We start from the raw sequence: 15,913 nt of genomic DNA on the forward strand, positions 1-15,913 counted from the left end.
CATCATGGCAGACTGAGAATTGATGCAAAAACAGGTGCAGTTTTGCATTGCATCTCTTCTTTCTCAAGTCTGCGTTGATGGGGTTAGCAGATTCACATAATGCAACACCCTGGCTTTGACCTGATCGAACGCAAGTCTTTATGGCAGAAGGCAGATTGGAGTCTCAGTCTCCCTGGCATCTTTAAGCACTGCACTGTGCTGCCTCTGAATTCCCTCTCTGCAGGCTTCTCTGGTGTCTTTGTTTTGGGTCTGGGAAGTTGTTTGGGCAGCTGGAAGGGAGGAGGTTACCTTGAGTAAGTCAACAGTAACCTGTTGAACAGGCTATCCTGCGTCATTTAGTGATGTCTTTTGCTTCAAGACAGGGAAACGCCTCTCTCGGCCCCCTAGGAACCCAGGTGAGTTCAGTTTCCCACAGGAAGTGGGAAGGACATTCTCCTCTGACAGGTGACTCCCTAGTGAAATTTTCAACTGGGGCTGCCTATCTGTCATAGGCTGGTAGATTTCCACCCTGCCAGGCAGGAGAAGGTATGAGTCATTCCTGGAGGCTATGAGATGCTTGGCATCAAGGAAAGTCTCCAGAGATGCAGAAGGGGCAAAAGGTGATGTGCTTCAATGCACCTGGGGCTTTCCTGGAAAAGGGGTTCCTTCACCTCTGGCCAGCGCTTTTCAGCTTCTTGCAGTCTATCTTGCTTTATAGGATGTTGTGCACACGAATGCTTCCCTGTCTTCTTTGGAAGAACGGCAGACTGATAGAGCAGAGGTACCACACGGTCTTTCAGCAGTTCCTTCCTCTGGTTGGAGCAAGCGTGAATTAGACACTCATCCCAAAAGGGGTTCTCACCAGGGTTGCTTTGGGCCATCCTTGCTGAATGCGATGGTTACTGGTTGGCTTTTAGACAAAATACAAAGGTCTACTTTTGAATGCTGGGGAGGGGAGCATCTTTTGAGTTGGGTTCCCTTGTGGCCAAGTCATCAGACTTGGCACCCTGGCAGCGGCCAGGGTAGGAACAGGGGTCAAGCATGCCCTTTTCTTCCTCTTCGTTTCAGTCATCCATCCGGGGGTCAGTTCTGGTGCAGTAAAAGAAGAATTCTATTGCGAATGCAAGATTTTGACCAGCCATGCCCCACTCCCTTTCTAACCAACTTGCTTTCCTTAAGGGCATGACTAACTTCAGGCATCACACTAAGGCATTCTGTGGGTTATTTGGGTAGGGCTTGGCGTGTTGTGTAACTAGGGGTATGGTGTGAACATCCAGCCATTCTGACTTCTGGTTTATGGTTTTACTCAAAATGTGAGACTGAACAATGTAGCTGAGTCAACAAACTGTGGTTTAATGTGAAGCGTAAGATAGAACAGTCACTTCCCTTCCTTTGCCACCATCCCAAAGATTGCCTTTTGCCATTTCTAATTTGATTTCTGCTCAGAAGGTCCCCAAATTCAATTGGTCTGGATGTTGGTGTTGGGAGAAATTGTGGTTTCCCTAACCTGACTTTGCTTATGCTCAAAATCTTAGCCTTGATTAAAGAAGGAAACTTTCTAGCCTTCAAAAGTGCTGAAGCAGGTTAACCTCAGATATTTTTTAGAGGTTAAACTTCAGAGGTCAGTGGAGATAACTCAGCAGAGTCTGTTGCAGGGAAAGGTGGGGAAGTGATCTGGCTGCAGCCCCCTTTTATCCTATTTGGCTCCTGGTCTTGTCTTGGATTTTAAATAAACAAGGCCAGACAGGACATGCAGATTTGCATCATGTCTAGCGGGAAAGGTTACAGAAAGCTGGGCTCGGGGATGAACTTTGTCAAAATGGTTTTCAGCTTCTTTATGGTACAGTTGCATAATTTCTCAGTGTCGGGGGGGGGGTTAGGTTGGTCTACCCCCCCTTGAGGAAGAGCTCCATATCTGCAGGCTAAAACTTGGCTAAGGAGATGGGTTTGTTGTGTGTGAGAAGAAGGCAACTTGGAGAATTGGCAGCTCTCCGGTTGATCGGCTCTGTTGCATTCCAGAAGGTGCAGCAAGGAAGCACGTGCTTAGGGGCTTCACCCCCTCCCCTCCCGTTAACCTAAAGATTTGAGCAAAGAAGAGATTTGCTTCTGCAGCTACCTGCAATTGAGCATTCATCTGCTTCTTGCTCTGTCCCTGTTTCTGTATGCCTGTTTTCTTGCTGCACATTGCAGAATTGGAAGGAAGACAGATTCTGCCCCCTAAATCCGGAGCAATTCAAAAGGGGTAGGGGAGGTGGGTTTTATTGCTCAGAAGCAGCGGGCATTTGGGGTTTATGTATAACAAGCCAGACTTTTAGGCTGGGCTCGCACATCTCGCTGATCCGTGATTTGCTCCAGAAATGAGAATTGACTGGCTTCACGCAACACGCTAACCCACAAACCCTGGTTTCGAAAAGCAAACAAGGCTCCCGGTGGCTTTTAATGTAGATTACTTATGTACGGGCAAGGACTCCAGAATCATACGGCAAGTAGCAGAATTCGGTTGGGTGGCTTGCTGGGCAGCGCCATTGTAAGGAGGGGCAGAAAGTGTAGGAAGATAGAAATCTGTGATCTTCCCTTTTATTACTGTATATTATTGTTTTGTATGTTGATTTGAGGAAATTTGATGGTACTCCTATAACTTTCACTTGGTATTTGCTCTCCAAAGCAAGGACGTTGGACTGAAATTGTAGTCAAGATTGATGGGTAAAATCAAACAGGCTGTATTATTCTTTAGAGCAGTGTTTCTCAACCTTGGCAGTTTGAAGATGTATGGAATTCAACTCCCAGAATTCCCCAGCCAGCATGCTGGCTGGGGAATTCTGGGAGTTGAAGTCCATACATCTTCAAACTGCCAAGGTTGAGAAACACTGCTTTAGAGAATGCTAGGAAACCTAGTTTTAAATTGCTGTTCTTCATCCTGACGCTCTTGAGATAGGATAGTCTTTACTAATCTGGAACATGCTAGTTCGGAGAAGACAGGATTAAAACCATTCCTGACAACTCTGGCCACAGGTTTTAATCTCATAGGTTGCATTCGCACAACACCCTTAACCTATCGCTGAATTGATTCATTTTCTGAATTGATACAGTATGCACTAATTGAAGCCCTTGCACAACAGTTTAAGCCATAAGAAACAAACTGGATTAAAACTAAGTAGATTTAGCAATTTGGGCTCTGTGCAGCTGCTAAGCCTTTACTTGACTGTGGTCTAGAATGGAACCTCCCCATCCAGAGGCAGCATAGCTTCGAATGCCGGTTGCTGGAGGCTGATGTGGGAGATGGAGGGATTATGTTTTCATAAGCTTTTTCTTGCCGTTTTGTAAAAACTGAATGCAGAACTAGTATTATATGGGAAGTTATTGTATGTGTCCGCTTGTAGATACCAGCACCACCTCCAGGTATTCCAGTTTTTTAACTTATTCCTGTTAAATCATAGAAACACAGAATGGTAAGATTGAAAAGGATCTTGAAGATCATCTAGTCCAACCCTGTGCCCTGTGCAGGTAGCTACTATTAGAGCGTCCCTGTTAGATCGCCATCCAGTCTCTGTTAATCACTTCCACTGAAGGAGAGTCCACCATCTTCAGAGATAGCCTGTTCCATTGCTGAACTGCTGCTGCTATTATTATTATTTTTTTAATTATTATTATTATTTTCCCAATGTCAAACTGTCGCCTGCTTCATTGTAGTCTAAACCTGTTGTGTGTTTTGGGTCCTATCTTCTGGGGTAATGCTGAACAATTCTTCTCCAAGTTTTAGATGATAGACCTTAAAATACTGGGAAACAGCTATCATGTCTCTCTTCATCGGCTCCTTTCCAGGGTGAATGTGCCCAACTCCTTCAACCATTCCTCACACGTTTTTTCATCCAATGACTTACCAGCTCAGCTGCTCTCCTCTGAACATGCGCCAGCTTGCCCGTGTCCTTCCTAAATGCCGTGCCTAGAACCAGACACACAGTTCTAGATGTGATTTGATCAACTCAGAAGAGACAGGAATGATGTCTTCTCTTGAGCTTGACAGTGTGCTTCTGTTGACGCAATCCAGGATTGCATTTGCTTATTCTGTCGCTGCATCACACTGTTGGCTCATGTTCAGCTGCTGACTCACCAAGATAGCCAGATCCTTTCTGCGTGTGCTGCTGCCCAGTGTGATTCCACCCCGCTATGCTATGTTCTTGGTTTTGATTTTTCCTACCCAAATGTAGGACATTGCATTTGTCTTTTTTGAATTTCATCTCCTTGGTTCCTGCCCATTGTTCCAGCTTGGCAAGATACTCCTAAATCTTGATACTCTTATCTCAGGTGTTTGCTACTCCTGTCTTTGCGTCATCTGCAAATTTGATTGTCATATTGTCTAACTTTTCATCCAGGTCATTTATAAACACGTTGAATAGCTTAGGGTTCAAAATGGAGCCTTGTAGTACAAATCATTTTCTACCAATAGAAGAGAATATCTGCAGCTCAGGGTTGAACTGTGGAGTCCTTGGTGTTCTCTGAGCTTGGTTGTTTTCTTGCAGACGTTACTAGCACTGAAGATGTTACCTAGTTGGGTAATGAAACATCTGGAAGAAAACAAGCTCAGAGAACACCAAGGACTCCATAAGTCATTTTCTTTCTGAAGACAGTATGATCTTTTGTGATGTGTGCATGCCAAGCAGATGGACTCATATAAAACCAGGCAGTCTACAGATTTGATTCCCAAAAGCTGCTCTGAATTATTTGGGGACATGATTGTAGCCCCCTCTGCAACTCTTTAAAGCAGCTATATCCTTTCTAAAATCTGTGGTTGCTTTCTGTATCCCCTGGTACAAAGGACACCAAGACAGCATTGCAGGAACTCTTGACTTTCTCACATTTCTCCCTTCAAGCTTGGAGATGAGGCTTTGACCTTGGAGGAAGCAGCTCAACTTAAATTTGATCTTCACTGCCCATCCCTGCAGTTGGTACATCCTGAGTGTAGAAGTTCTTGAATTTGGAAAAATCCTAAAATGAGCATATTGGAAATAGGACAAGCAGTACTCGTAACTCCCTGACACAGGGGAAATTTCATTTGTATTTTCTAGATGGGAGTGAGAAATCTTCGTTGAATCATTGCAGTTCATCTGGAGATCTACTAGCATGTCAGTGTGACTTTTGTCCAGACTTGCACTCCGGTGTCCTTAGAGGCTGGGTAAAAAAGTCAAGATAGCAGAGGCAACAGTGTGATTGAAGCTCTGCCCATGTGCCATGTACAAATGGCAGGACCTTGGTCACACTGCCTTGGTCGTCGTCTTGACTTTTTTGACCCCCACCCGCTGCAGATGCTGCTGTATTTCTGCTTGAAAATTGAGGATTGTAATCTCTCTATGATTAAAACCTAATGTGTTATGAATTTTCCTTGTGCAGTTGGAAGCAAAGAACATAGCTTCCTCCATCGGTGTGATACAAAGTTTTTATAAGTAAGCAGGTCAGGTTTCTTGAAAGTCTTAAAAATCTTTAGGCTTTAGATGAATCTTGTTAGGATTTTTTGGCATCACGTTCCTGTTAAATCTGCTTTATCAAACTAATGCAATGATGTTTGGTGTATAGAACTCTTTCGGATTCTTTTTTGATATCAGTCAGGGTTATATTGGAAATGGATTGGCGCATATCATCATTGGTGAAACCCAGTTAGTCATGTTTTGGTCAAACGTTTTTGGTGAAATGAGGAAAAGCACTGATTAATCCTGAGATTGGTGCACTGGCTCTGTTTCCTAATGCATATGAATTGATCCAGCACAAGAAATCAGTTCTAGGTTTTATTGTTAACTGCTGAGCATTGGCAAGGTAAAATATATGTTGTGTTGGCTCTTTGGTGCTTAAAAATCTGGGAAATTACCTTGCCCAAAATTAACCCAATAACAGAATTTTGGGGAAAAATATCTTTGAGTCAAGGATAAATTCAAATTTGGTCAGCATTTATCAGCCAAGTTAATAAATGTTAATCATCTGTAAAGGTGTTGTTTTTTAGTAGAAATAATGAATCTAGACATTTAAAATATTTTTCCCTCAAGAGGACATATATATATTCATGTATAAATTCTTTTTTTTTAAAAAATAACCTCTTCGGATTTTTTTTTCTTTTTAAATCGGTATGGATTCTTTTTGTTCTAGCTTTTTTCTTCCTATTTTTGCATTGCAAAATTGTAACAGTGATGATGGTGAAGATGATGATGAAGATGATGTTGAAGGAGAGTGACTTGCCAGGATTCAGATCTGGTTAATTTTACTTCTGTATGGATAGTTTTCATTCAGTCAGTCCCATTTCTAGATCAGTATCTAGATCAGCATCTATAGAAAAATTCACGTTTTGTCTGACATACCTATTTTCATATACTCTTTTTAGTTGCAAACTGCACTACAAAATTATCTAGAGTTGTATTTTAATCTGTTTTTTCCTTAACCTGATGCTTATGAGTTATTTTAGATGACCACTGCTCTCACACTCAGCCAGCATGATTGCTACTTGGTTGGCTGAGGATGATGGGTGTTACAGTCCATCACTTCTGAGAAGCACCAGGTTGGAAGACAGTTGCTTTAACCACTAATTGTGATTGTCATGGTGGCCTTCACAGACTGTACAGTAGCGCTCTTCAAATATCTGAAAGGGTCTCCCATGGAAGAAAGCCATGCCCTTGTTCTTAGAATGCAGGACGGAATAACTATAGAAGGCAAATTCCAGTTGAATGTTAGAAAAATCTTCCTAACAATGAGAACAATTTGAATAATTTGACAGCAGAACCAGTGATCCCCGAGAGGTTTTGGCCTCCCCATCACTGGCTGTGTTCAGGCAAAGACTTGGGGGTGCTTGTGTGGGGATTTCTTCACTGAGCATGGGGTTGGATTAGATGGCCTCATGTCGACTGGGGTTGATGGGGGATGGAGTCCAGCAACAGTGGGAGAACACCAGAATTACCTGCCTCTGGGCTGACATTGACTTAAATTCTCCCAGGATTTCAGGGAGGAATCTTTCCCAGGTCTTCCTGAACTTTGATCTTCTGCAAGGAAAGAGCCTTGGACCATAAGGGAAAAAAACTCTCCACCCAGAAAGCATTAAACCAAAAAGATGGGAAGGAAGCTTTAGATGTGGAGGGAACAGAAGAGAAGGACTGTAAGTTTTTACAAGGTGTAGATCAGGAAGTTTTGTGGAGGAGATAATGGGAAGCAACTTGGTGAAGAGCAGGGGGAACAATAGTAATTATTCCAATAGAAGAGAATATCTATAACTCAGGGTTGAACTGTGGAGTCTTTGGTGGTCTCTGAGCTTGGTTGTTTGCTTGCAGACATTTCACGACCCAACTAAGTAACATCATTGGTGCCATTGTTGTTGTTGATGTTGATGATGAGTGAGTGCACACTGATGATGTTACCTAGTTGGGTCATGAAACGTCTGCAAGCAAACAACCAAGCTCAGAGAGCACCAGGAACTCCACAGTAATTATTATTTATTAGATTCTATATACCACTGACTACTGAGAGCTATCAGAAAGGATATTGAAGTAATATTTCAGAATATATTAAAAAGTTAGTTATTAGTTAAGAGCGACAGAAGGGCTGATAGCATCAACTGGGGTTGATTAGAATGGGAGCATCAGAAAAGCCATTAAGGAGAAGAAAACAAACTTCAGTCATGGGGACTAGCATCTTTTTGTATGTGGATGTAAAGATGGGATTAACAAGATAATGCTAATTAAGAAGGTTCCCTTTGAGAGGTAAAGTTTTGCAGTTTACTCTTTTTGGGGGTCAGATCCATCCTTTTTCTTTTCTTGCACTGCTGTTGCACAATTCTTTCCCAATTGAGATGGGAGCTGTTCGGGCCAGCGCCCGGTCTTCCCCAATCCCTTTTTCATTCCTGTTTGTATCACCTCACTAAGAAGTCTAGCACATGTTAGTAACAAGCCGCAAGTGGTGGATTCTTGAAATTTCTCTCAGGGTGTTTCTGCAATAGATAGATGGTAGAACTGTGCACGTTTCTTATTAAAGATGGGGTGGGGGGTTTTCTCTCTCTCTCTCTGTCTCCCAGAGGAGAACGAAAAACATGAAAAACTCTGCCAGGAGCGTGAACAGGAGCAGAAGAAGGCCAGCGTGCAAAGGATTAACCATGCCGCCCAGCCGGAGGAATCCCGCAATGATCTCCAGGCGGGGCCTTTGTCTCCGCCCACTCCAGCCCCTCCCCCTCCTCTTCCCCCCTCTCTGGCGGCTCCCATTTCTGTCATCCCCATCCCAGTGGTCACCAGCCCCCCTCAGCCAGCCCCCCAGAGCACCTTGTCTCCCCCGCTCATCCAGCGGCACTCACCCCTGGTCAACACTCTAGCTCTCAGCAAGGAGCCCCCGCTGATGGCCCCCGTGATCCAGAAGACTTCGGTCCCCCTTCTCCCAGACATCAAGGCCCCCACGCCCCCTTCGGCCAGCCCCAGCCAGCTGTCCCACTACGCCACCCCTGTCTTGGCCATCTCTCAGCACCACATGGCCCAGCCACCAATCAAGCCCCAGCCGCCAGCACATCAGCCGCTCCTCCCGCATCACGTGACTCCGCCACTCAATGTCAAGGTGAACCCGTCGGAAGATGCCAAGCCCAGCGAGCAGAAGAAGAGACCTGGCGGGTGAGTGGACGGGCCCGGGAGCAGCTGGGGGGGTGTTCAGTATGGCAGAGCTGAAAGGGGTCCGGTCCTTGACACTAGTACTGCTGGCTCTGGCTGACAGTTGCCCTGGCAGTGTGCAGGCGAAAAAAGTCCTCTCTTGGCACCGGCTGGAAACAGAAGATGCACAGGATTGAACCTGGGACGTCCTGAACTGAGGCAGGTCTCTGGATAACTGGGGATCCTTTCTTCTGAAGAAAGAGGAAAATGTCTCAGTAGAGGTCAGAATTCAGGGAGAGGACAAGGTGTCTTCCCTTAGCTCCAGTGAGTTTTTAAAAAGTACCCAGCCTTGTGCCCAGTTGCCATAGGCAGACATCCCTAGTCCAGGCCCTCAGAAGCAGGGGAGGGGCACTGTCTTTCTTCCAGCAGCTCCTAGCAGGCTGGGTTAGAACTGCAAACTGCTAATTTTGTAGCCCTGCTTATGAAACTAGCTTTCACTTTGGTTAAGTTAAGGGTTGAATGGAAAGGAAGGGTGAGAATGTGGGAGAGAGAGGAAGATTACCATCATCATCATCATTGCGGCCATCATCGTGATGAGCAGTGCTCCTGACCAGTTTGCCAGTAGACCAGGTGGCTGCATTCACACAGCATCCTTAACCTAAAGGAGTTAATCCATCTCCTGGGTTTGCATAATAAATGAGCTCAGTGGGCTACGTTCACCCATGTGCTAAGACCCCAGCTGGGTCTTGAAGTGATTTGGCAAAGGGAGTTGCGTGCATTGAAAGCAGAAAGGTTTGGGGGGGTAGTACGAAGCTGGTTTATCCCAGGTTAGAGTGGGATAAATTCTCCAGGATGAAGGTTTTCCCATGCTTAATTCATTAGGATCTTTTATCATAGAATCCTAAGATTGGGAGGGGTCTTGGAGTCCAGTCCCCCCTGCCTCGTGCGGGAATCCTCATTCCGTTCTAGACAAGTGGCTGCCCAGTCTTTTAAATCGAGATAGCCATGGACCAGACACTTACATGTAACAAAGTGGTCCCGATGGATTTTCCACATTCGGAGGCATCCCAGTGGCTGAAGTTCTACAGGAATGATAATTTGGGTTTGGTGATCTTCTGCCATTTTCTTACTGGCCGTTGTGGGAAGCAAACTTCTGAACTAGAAAAACCAGCCTTCTCTAATCTGGCGCCCTTTAAAGTATGCTGGGACTGGAGCTCCCAGAATCCCCCCTGCCTTTTGTCATAATTGGCAGGGGGATTCTGGGACCTGAAGTCCCAGCCCATGTGGAAGTCACCAATTTGGAGAAGAGCCAGCGATGCGCGCATGAGAATGCACACGCGATACCCACAGAGTTACCAGAAAATAAGCTGAAGTGATGGTTTATGCCAAGTCTAATCCAGACATCTGATTCCTTCCAGAATTCCCATTGCCTGATGGATTCTCTGTCGTCCCTAAAATAATCTCGCAGCCTATGATCAGAATGACATATTTCTAGTGTCCTGGATTTTCCTTGTCAGATATGGAAGCCGCAAGGGCTGTGCATTTCCCTCAGCAGGTTGCCAGCAAACAACAGATGCATTTGTTACCAGGGTAACAAGAATGTGGCAGTCGGTGCGCCATGCACATCTTGCGTGCCTGTGATGTGGGACTGGGTGTGTTCGGCTTGATGAGCCGTTAGATTCTAGAATCGTTCTGAACCGCTCCAAGAAAACTCAACAGGGAATACCCACACAGCCCTCCCCTCTTGTGGGATCAAATACTTCCTTTCCAGTACTTTTAACAACAGTTTGCAGAATGCAAAAACAGAGATGCGTTCTCTTCCAGAAACGTTCCTAACTTTACAACTTGGATGCTTGGCAGTGACCTTGCTTTTTCTGTTTCTTTTTTTCCCCTCTCTCTCTCCCTTCCTGGATTTTAGGGTTGGCACCCGAGAAGTCCATAATAAATTGGAGAAGAACAGGTATGTATCTTTTTAAATTCCAAAACAATAATTTTTGCACATAGACTGGAGACAGTTTGGCTTTTCCAACAAGTTGTTTTCCAGCAATTATTCCAGGGATGCAAAGGTTCCTGGGAATATTGGTAATACTCAGTGAATGTCCCTCAAAAAGAAACTGTTCAATTGAGGCACCATGCCAAACCATGATTTGCACTAACTGTAGTTTGCATTTCTCAGTGCTCAGTAGACAAACCGTATGAAACTGCTTGTCTGTGTCTTTACCTCACACCTCTCCCCAGATATGTGCAAAGCAGTAGCTGTAAGTGGTTTTGTCTACGTGGATGCTGTATTGAGTCATGCTGAAAGCAAACCATAAATTAGAAGCCCCCTTCAAATGATTTTTTTCGCATTTTGGTTTGGCCTGATCTCCGTTGGTAGTTCTATCAAGCAGGTTTTAGGCCAAACTGACGTGTGAAGCCATTTCCGAGCATGATTCCTGATGGTTACACTGATGATGTTACCTAGTTGGGTCATGAAATGTCTGCAGAAAAACAACCAACTTCAGAGAACACTAAGAACCCTACAGTTTAACCCTGAGCAACATATATTCTGTTAGAATTCCTGTATTTGACAGCAACAGTGCTGGCCAGTTCTTTTTCTTCTCAATTTTTTGCTCAATTTTAATACCTTCTCATTTTGTATCTTCGTTTGATTTGCTGAGTTTATCAGTTGCAACACACAACTGCAACGTGTCTGCCCCCAAGCCTGTATTTTGCCCCCAGCCTAAGATGGCCACACTTTTTCTTTCTCCACTCTGCCCCTGCACTCCCCTTCGCAAAGTAGGAAGAAACATCCCCGCATGACTGAACCTTCTGCCTAATATTTTAAGAACCTCAACTGAGTAACTTTCAAGATGAGGTCAGCTGACCTGAGTAAGTGCCTAAAGGTTGCCTATGCCACGAAATGCTTTGCGTCCTTTTTGGGTTAGGGTGTGGAAGAGATGCTGGTTATCTGGAGCCTCTGTTGACTTTGTGCTCTTGTAATACAGTGCAAAAGGTCAAGTGTACAGGTGTGTGTGTGTGGAGGGGGAATCTAATGGACTTTATTTATTTGTTGTGCTACCATACCTCCGCTGGCTGCGTGGGAAGCCTCTGAATGAAACTGTTGGGTAAATTAGCTGAGCATTGCAACCTAAATCATTAGGTCTGGATTTAGTCACCTTAAGGATCATCTAGCCCCGTTGTCCAAGTGCCTCCTGCAAACAACATTGTTTAAAAAAAAAAGTCACCCGCAATCAAAATCCCATGAGTTTCTCGGTTCTGGGCGAGGATGCCCAAATCTCATGCAAGTTCACTGTTTTCACCTGAAATCTTGTGAAATTTGGGGCAATTTTTTTTAAAAATACTATTCACTATTGTTTTTTTTTAATAATTTCAGGAGTTCACCAAAATCACCTTAGGGCAGTGTTTCTCAACCTTGGCAGCTCTTAAGATGGGTGGACTTCAACTCCCAGAATTCCCCAGCCAGCATGACTGGCTGGGGAATTCTGGGAGTTGAAGTCCACCCATCTTAAGGTTGAGAAACACTGCCTTAGGGGAATTGAGGGGCTGTGTGGTTGATCCTACTTTAACGCCCAGTGGTTTGCTCAGTTCCTGTCAATTGGCCCATCATCTTGATCAAAGTCAAGATCAAGTTTGTTTTGCAGGCTGACTAAATTTGGGGCTTTGTTTCTATAGACGTGCCCACTTGAAAGAATGTTTTGAGACTCTGAAGAGGAATATCCCCAACGTTGACGACAAGAAAACCTCAAACCTCAGTGTCCTAAGGAGTGCCTTGAGATATATCCAGGTAGGGCCTACAACATAGATTGATTGGCTTTTTGGCTCTGTTCTGAGATGCGAGGAGTAACATTATGAGTACCAGGTGTTGGTCTAGCCCAGTCGGATGTGTTGAACCTCAGTTCCCAGAATCCCCTTGACTCGGAATGATGGGAGCTGAAGTTGAGTGGATTGGGGAAAGCCAGCCAAGTTTTGACCCCACCTCCTTTTTTAAAAGTCTTGAAACAGTATGTGTAGCAAAGGATAATTGAAAATAATATCATTGTCTTCTAGGAGGGATTTTCTGATTGTTTTTCTGCTTCCTGATAGATGGGAGATTCAGGACATGGAGACAAAGGGTTTCTTGTCATGTTATATATTAACTAATTAAATCAAAGTGGGTTAACTGGTGATGTGGGTTTCTTAGAACGTTGTGAACAGGAAAAAAGTCCTGTGCACTTTAGGTTAATGTGCATAGGAAGAAGTGCGCGATAAGTGACATTGACAAAAATTAAGCATTGGAAATTTTAAGAATTAAGCATTGAACATTTTCTGCCCCACTTCACTGGTGATGGTGATCCTTAGCTGCATGGCTTTGAGAGATAAATTTCTGGAGGAAGAGGCAGGTTGGTGGCTACCAGTTGTGATAAGACTGGGTGACTATGGCTGTTTGGACCCCGTGGATATGGGACGTTTCCTCTGTTGGCCTTGGATGGGGTTAGACTGCCCCATTTGAAACTGGTGAGCAACTTGGGGAGGGGTCTTCCTGGACTTGCAGCTACTGGCAACTGTGGCCATGGGGCCCTTTGCCCAGGTACATCTTAAGTGCCAGTTGCACCCTTTCCTTAACCTGGGAGGCCCTTCACATGGTCACTCACACTCTGGTCACCTCATGACTGTACTACTGCAATGCACTCTCCATGGGGCTGGCCTTGAGGACTATCCAGAAGCTACAGCTGATTCAAAATGCAGCAGCACAAGCAGTAATGGGCACTTCTCGTTATGCCCATGGGTCACTGCTGCTTCGCAAGCTGCGTTGGCTGCCAGTTGGCCTGCAGGTGCAATTCAAGGTGCTGGTTGTTACCGATAAAGCTGTTCATGGCGTAGGGCCTGGTTATTTGGAGGACCATCTACATCCAATTATTTCTGTTTGCCCAGTATGTTTGGGCAGAATTGGTGCACTCCATGTCCCTTCAATTAAACGTCATCATGTGGGACTGAGGAAGTGCACCTTTTCTGTTGCTACCCCTGCCCTCTGAAACAGCATCCCTCCAGAGATACTTATGGTGCCCAATCTCCTGGGGTTCCAGAATGCCCTTAAGACCCATCTCTGTTTCCAGGGCTGCAGGTAGTGTGCCTGTGGGGCCCTGTCATGTTTCTATTGGTATACAAATAGTCCTCAACTTACGACCACAATAGGGACCAGAAAATCCATCGTTAAGCAGTGTGGTCATTAAGTGAAACACATGTTCACACCTGCTTTTATGACCTTTTTTTGACACAGTCATTAAGTGAATCGCTCCAGTCATTAAGCGAGACATCACGTAACTGCAACTTGTGACTTTCCCTGCTGGCTTCCCCATTGACTTTGCTTGTCGGAAGCTAGCTGGGAAGGTTACAAATGGAGATCATGTGACCCCGGGATGCTGCAACCATCCTAAATTCATGACAGTTGCCAAGTGCTTGAATCACAATCATGTGACTGCGGGAACATGGCAACCATCGTAAGTGTGAGGGCCAGTCGTAAGTCACTTTTTTCAGTGCTGTTGTAATTTTGAATGGTCACTAAATGAATGGTTGTAAGTTGAGGACTGTCTGTAGTTGTTTTTAGTCTGGGCTGCTGTGTTTCATTTTTTAAAAATTGTTTTTAATTGTATATTTGGGTACTGTAAGCTGCCCAGAGTCTTTTGGAGTGGGCAGCCATAAAAACTTAATAAAATAATAGTAATAAATCAGTATCAGCCATGCTGGCTAAATGAAACCTCTGTGTACAGTGGCAGTTTGTTGCCTTTCCATCCTTCTATTATTCTAGATTCATTTAGTCAGTTGCAAGAAATAGGAGATTAGATAAAATGGCACTTTTCCCCTGTGTTTTGAAACCATGGCAGTGATCTTGGTTTGTTTGTGGCCATGATCCTGGGTGAGCTTTATCAGGAATAAGTTACTCTGAAAGTACTGCTTTATTTCCATATAAAGATGGAAATAACGAGATACACAAGCAGATGGACTAGTCCACTGATATGGCAGGCCTGCATCCATTTCCAATCCCTTTCCCATAGCACTAACTAGACTTCAAATGATGCTGCCAACTAATCATAGTTGAGATCTCAAACCATGGTTTCTGAAACATACAATAATTATGCTGTAAACGAGAGCTTGTCCTGATGGTTCAGCAACTCCCAGATGGAGAAAAAGAATTGCAGTAACTATTCATTATTTGACAATAAATAAATGCCCCAAATGATGGAGGCTCTGGAGGGTTTACAACAAGGAGCAATAACAAAACGCTCCATCACTGGAGATCACTTGGTAGACCGCAGATTAAGCACGAGCCAGCAATGTGCCACAGCTGTCAAAACAGCCAGTGCAGTTTGGGCTGTGTCAACAGAGGCATAGGGTCAAGATCACAGGAAGGGTTAGTACCACTTTATATTGTACTGGTCAGACTGCACCTGAAATACTGTCCAGTTCTGGTCACCACAATAAAGAAAGGACACCGAAGAAGAGTGCAGAGAAAAGCAACAAAGATGGGGAGGGTCTTCAAGGCCAGACCTTATGAAGAGCAGTTGAGGGATTGGGGTATGTTTAGCCTAAAGAAGAGGTTGAGGGGACACATGATAGCAATCTTCCAATATGTGAAGGGATCACAGAGCAGAGGGTGTGGGTTCATTACTCCAAGGGTAAGATGGGTGAAAGAGAATCAATGGGTGGAAGCTTTTCAGAGGAAGATCCAAACTCAAAAGGAGGAGGAACTTCCTGACTGTGAGAGCTATTAAGCAACGGAACAGCCTGCTTCCTGAAGTCACGGGTGCTCCATTACTGGAGGTTTTCAAGCCATTTCACTGGAATGGTCCAAGGATTCCTACCCTAGGCATGGGGTTGGACCAGAAGACCTCCAAGGTCCTTTCCAACCCTATGATCCTGTGATACATCTGGAAGCCACCAAGTGGCAAATCTGTGAACCAAACCAAGGGCTGTAGACTGGCAGCTGTGGCTCTTGACCATGGATCAGGAGCTGTGGTTTGTTCCATTCAGACAAATGGTTAAGTTTCTTGAGCTGGCGTCGGTGCAGCGTCTGAATGCAGCTGTGAATCTGGTGCAGCTGTAACCAGGCACACGTGTTCTCTTTCATGCCAACGGGTCATACCCGTCTTCTGTGGGTTGACATTATTTGGCTGAACTGAGCAGCTCTTGCATAATTGGATGGGCTGATGTACAGCCCCATTGGAGGATTGGGCTTTGTTTGGGAACCGATGGCAGAGCTTCTAAAGGTTGTTTTTTAACTGCTTGTGGGAGCGTAAGAGATCCTTTCTGTGGTCTCACTGGGGTGCAAGGGGGGAGAATTCAGGGAGCAAGCG

General features: G+C 44.9%; 1 protein-coding gene across 1 annotated transcript in view; it reads left to right on the plus strand.

Annotated features, from left to right (window-relative positions):
* The window catches only part of MNT (MAX network transcriptional repressor), a 65,432-nt gene that overhangs the window by 14,029 nt on the left and 35,490 nt on the right, over positions 1–15,913 (plus strand). Inside the window, exons 2-4 of the mRNA XM_088152300.1 lie at positions 8,024–8,603; positions 10,498–10,539; positions 12,255–12,366. Coding sequence (XP_088008426.1) covers positions 8,024–8,603; positions 10,498–10,539; positions 12,255–12,366 — 734 coding nt within the window. The remainder of the gene's footprint in view (positions 1–8,023; positions 8,604–10,497; positions 10,540–12,254; positions 12,367–15,913) is intronic.

The sequence above is a fragment of the Python bivittatus genome, unplaced genomic scaffold (assembly GCF_059951505.1).
Source record: "Python bivittatus isolate LINGU-HERP-01145 unplaced genomic scaffold, Pbiv_v1 ctg000690_np1212, whole genome shotgun sequence".
Lineage (NCBI taxonomy): Eukaryota > Metazoa > Chordata > Lepidosauria > Squamata > Pythonidae > Python > Python bivittatus.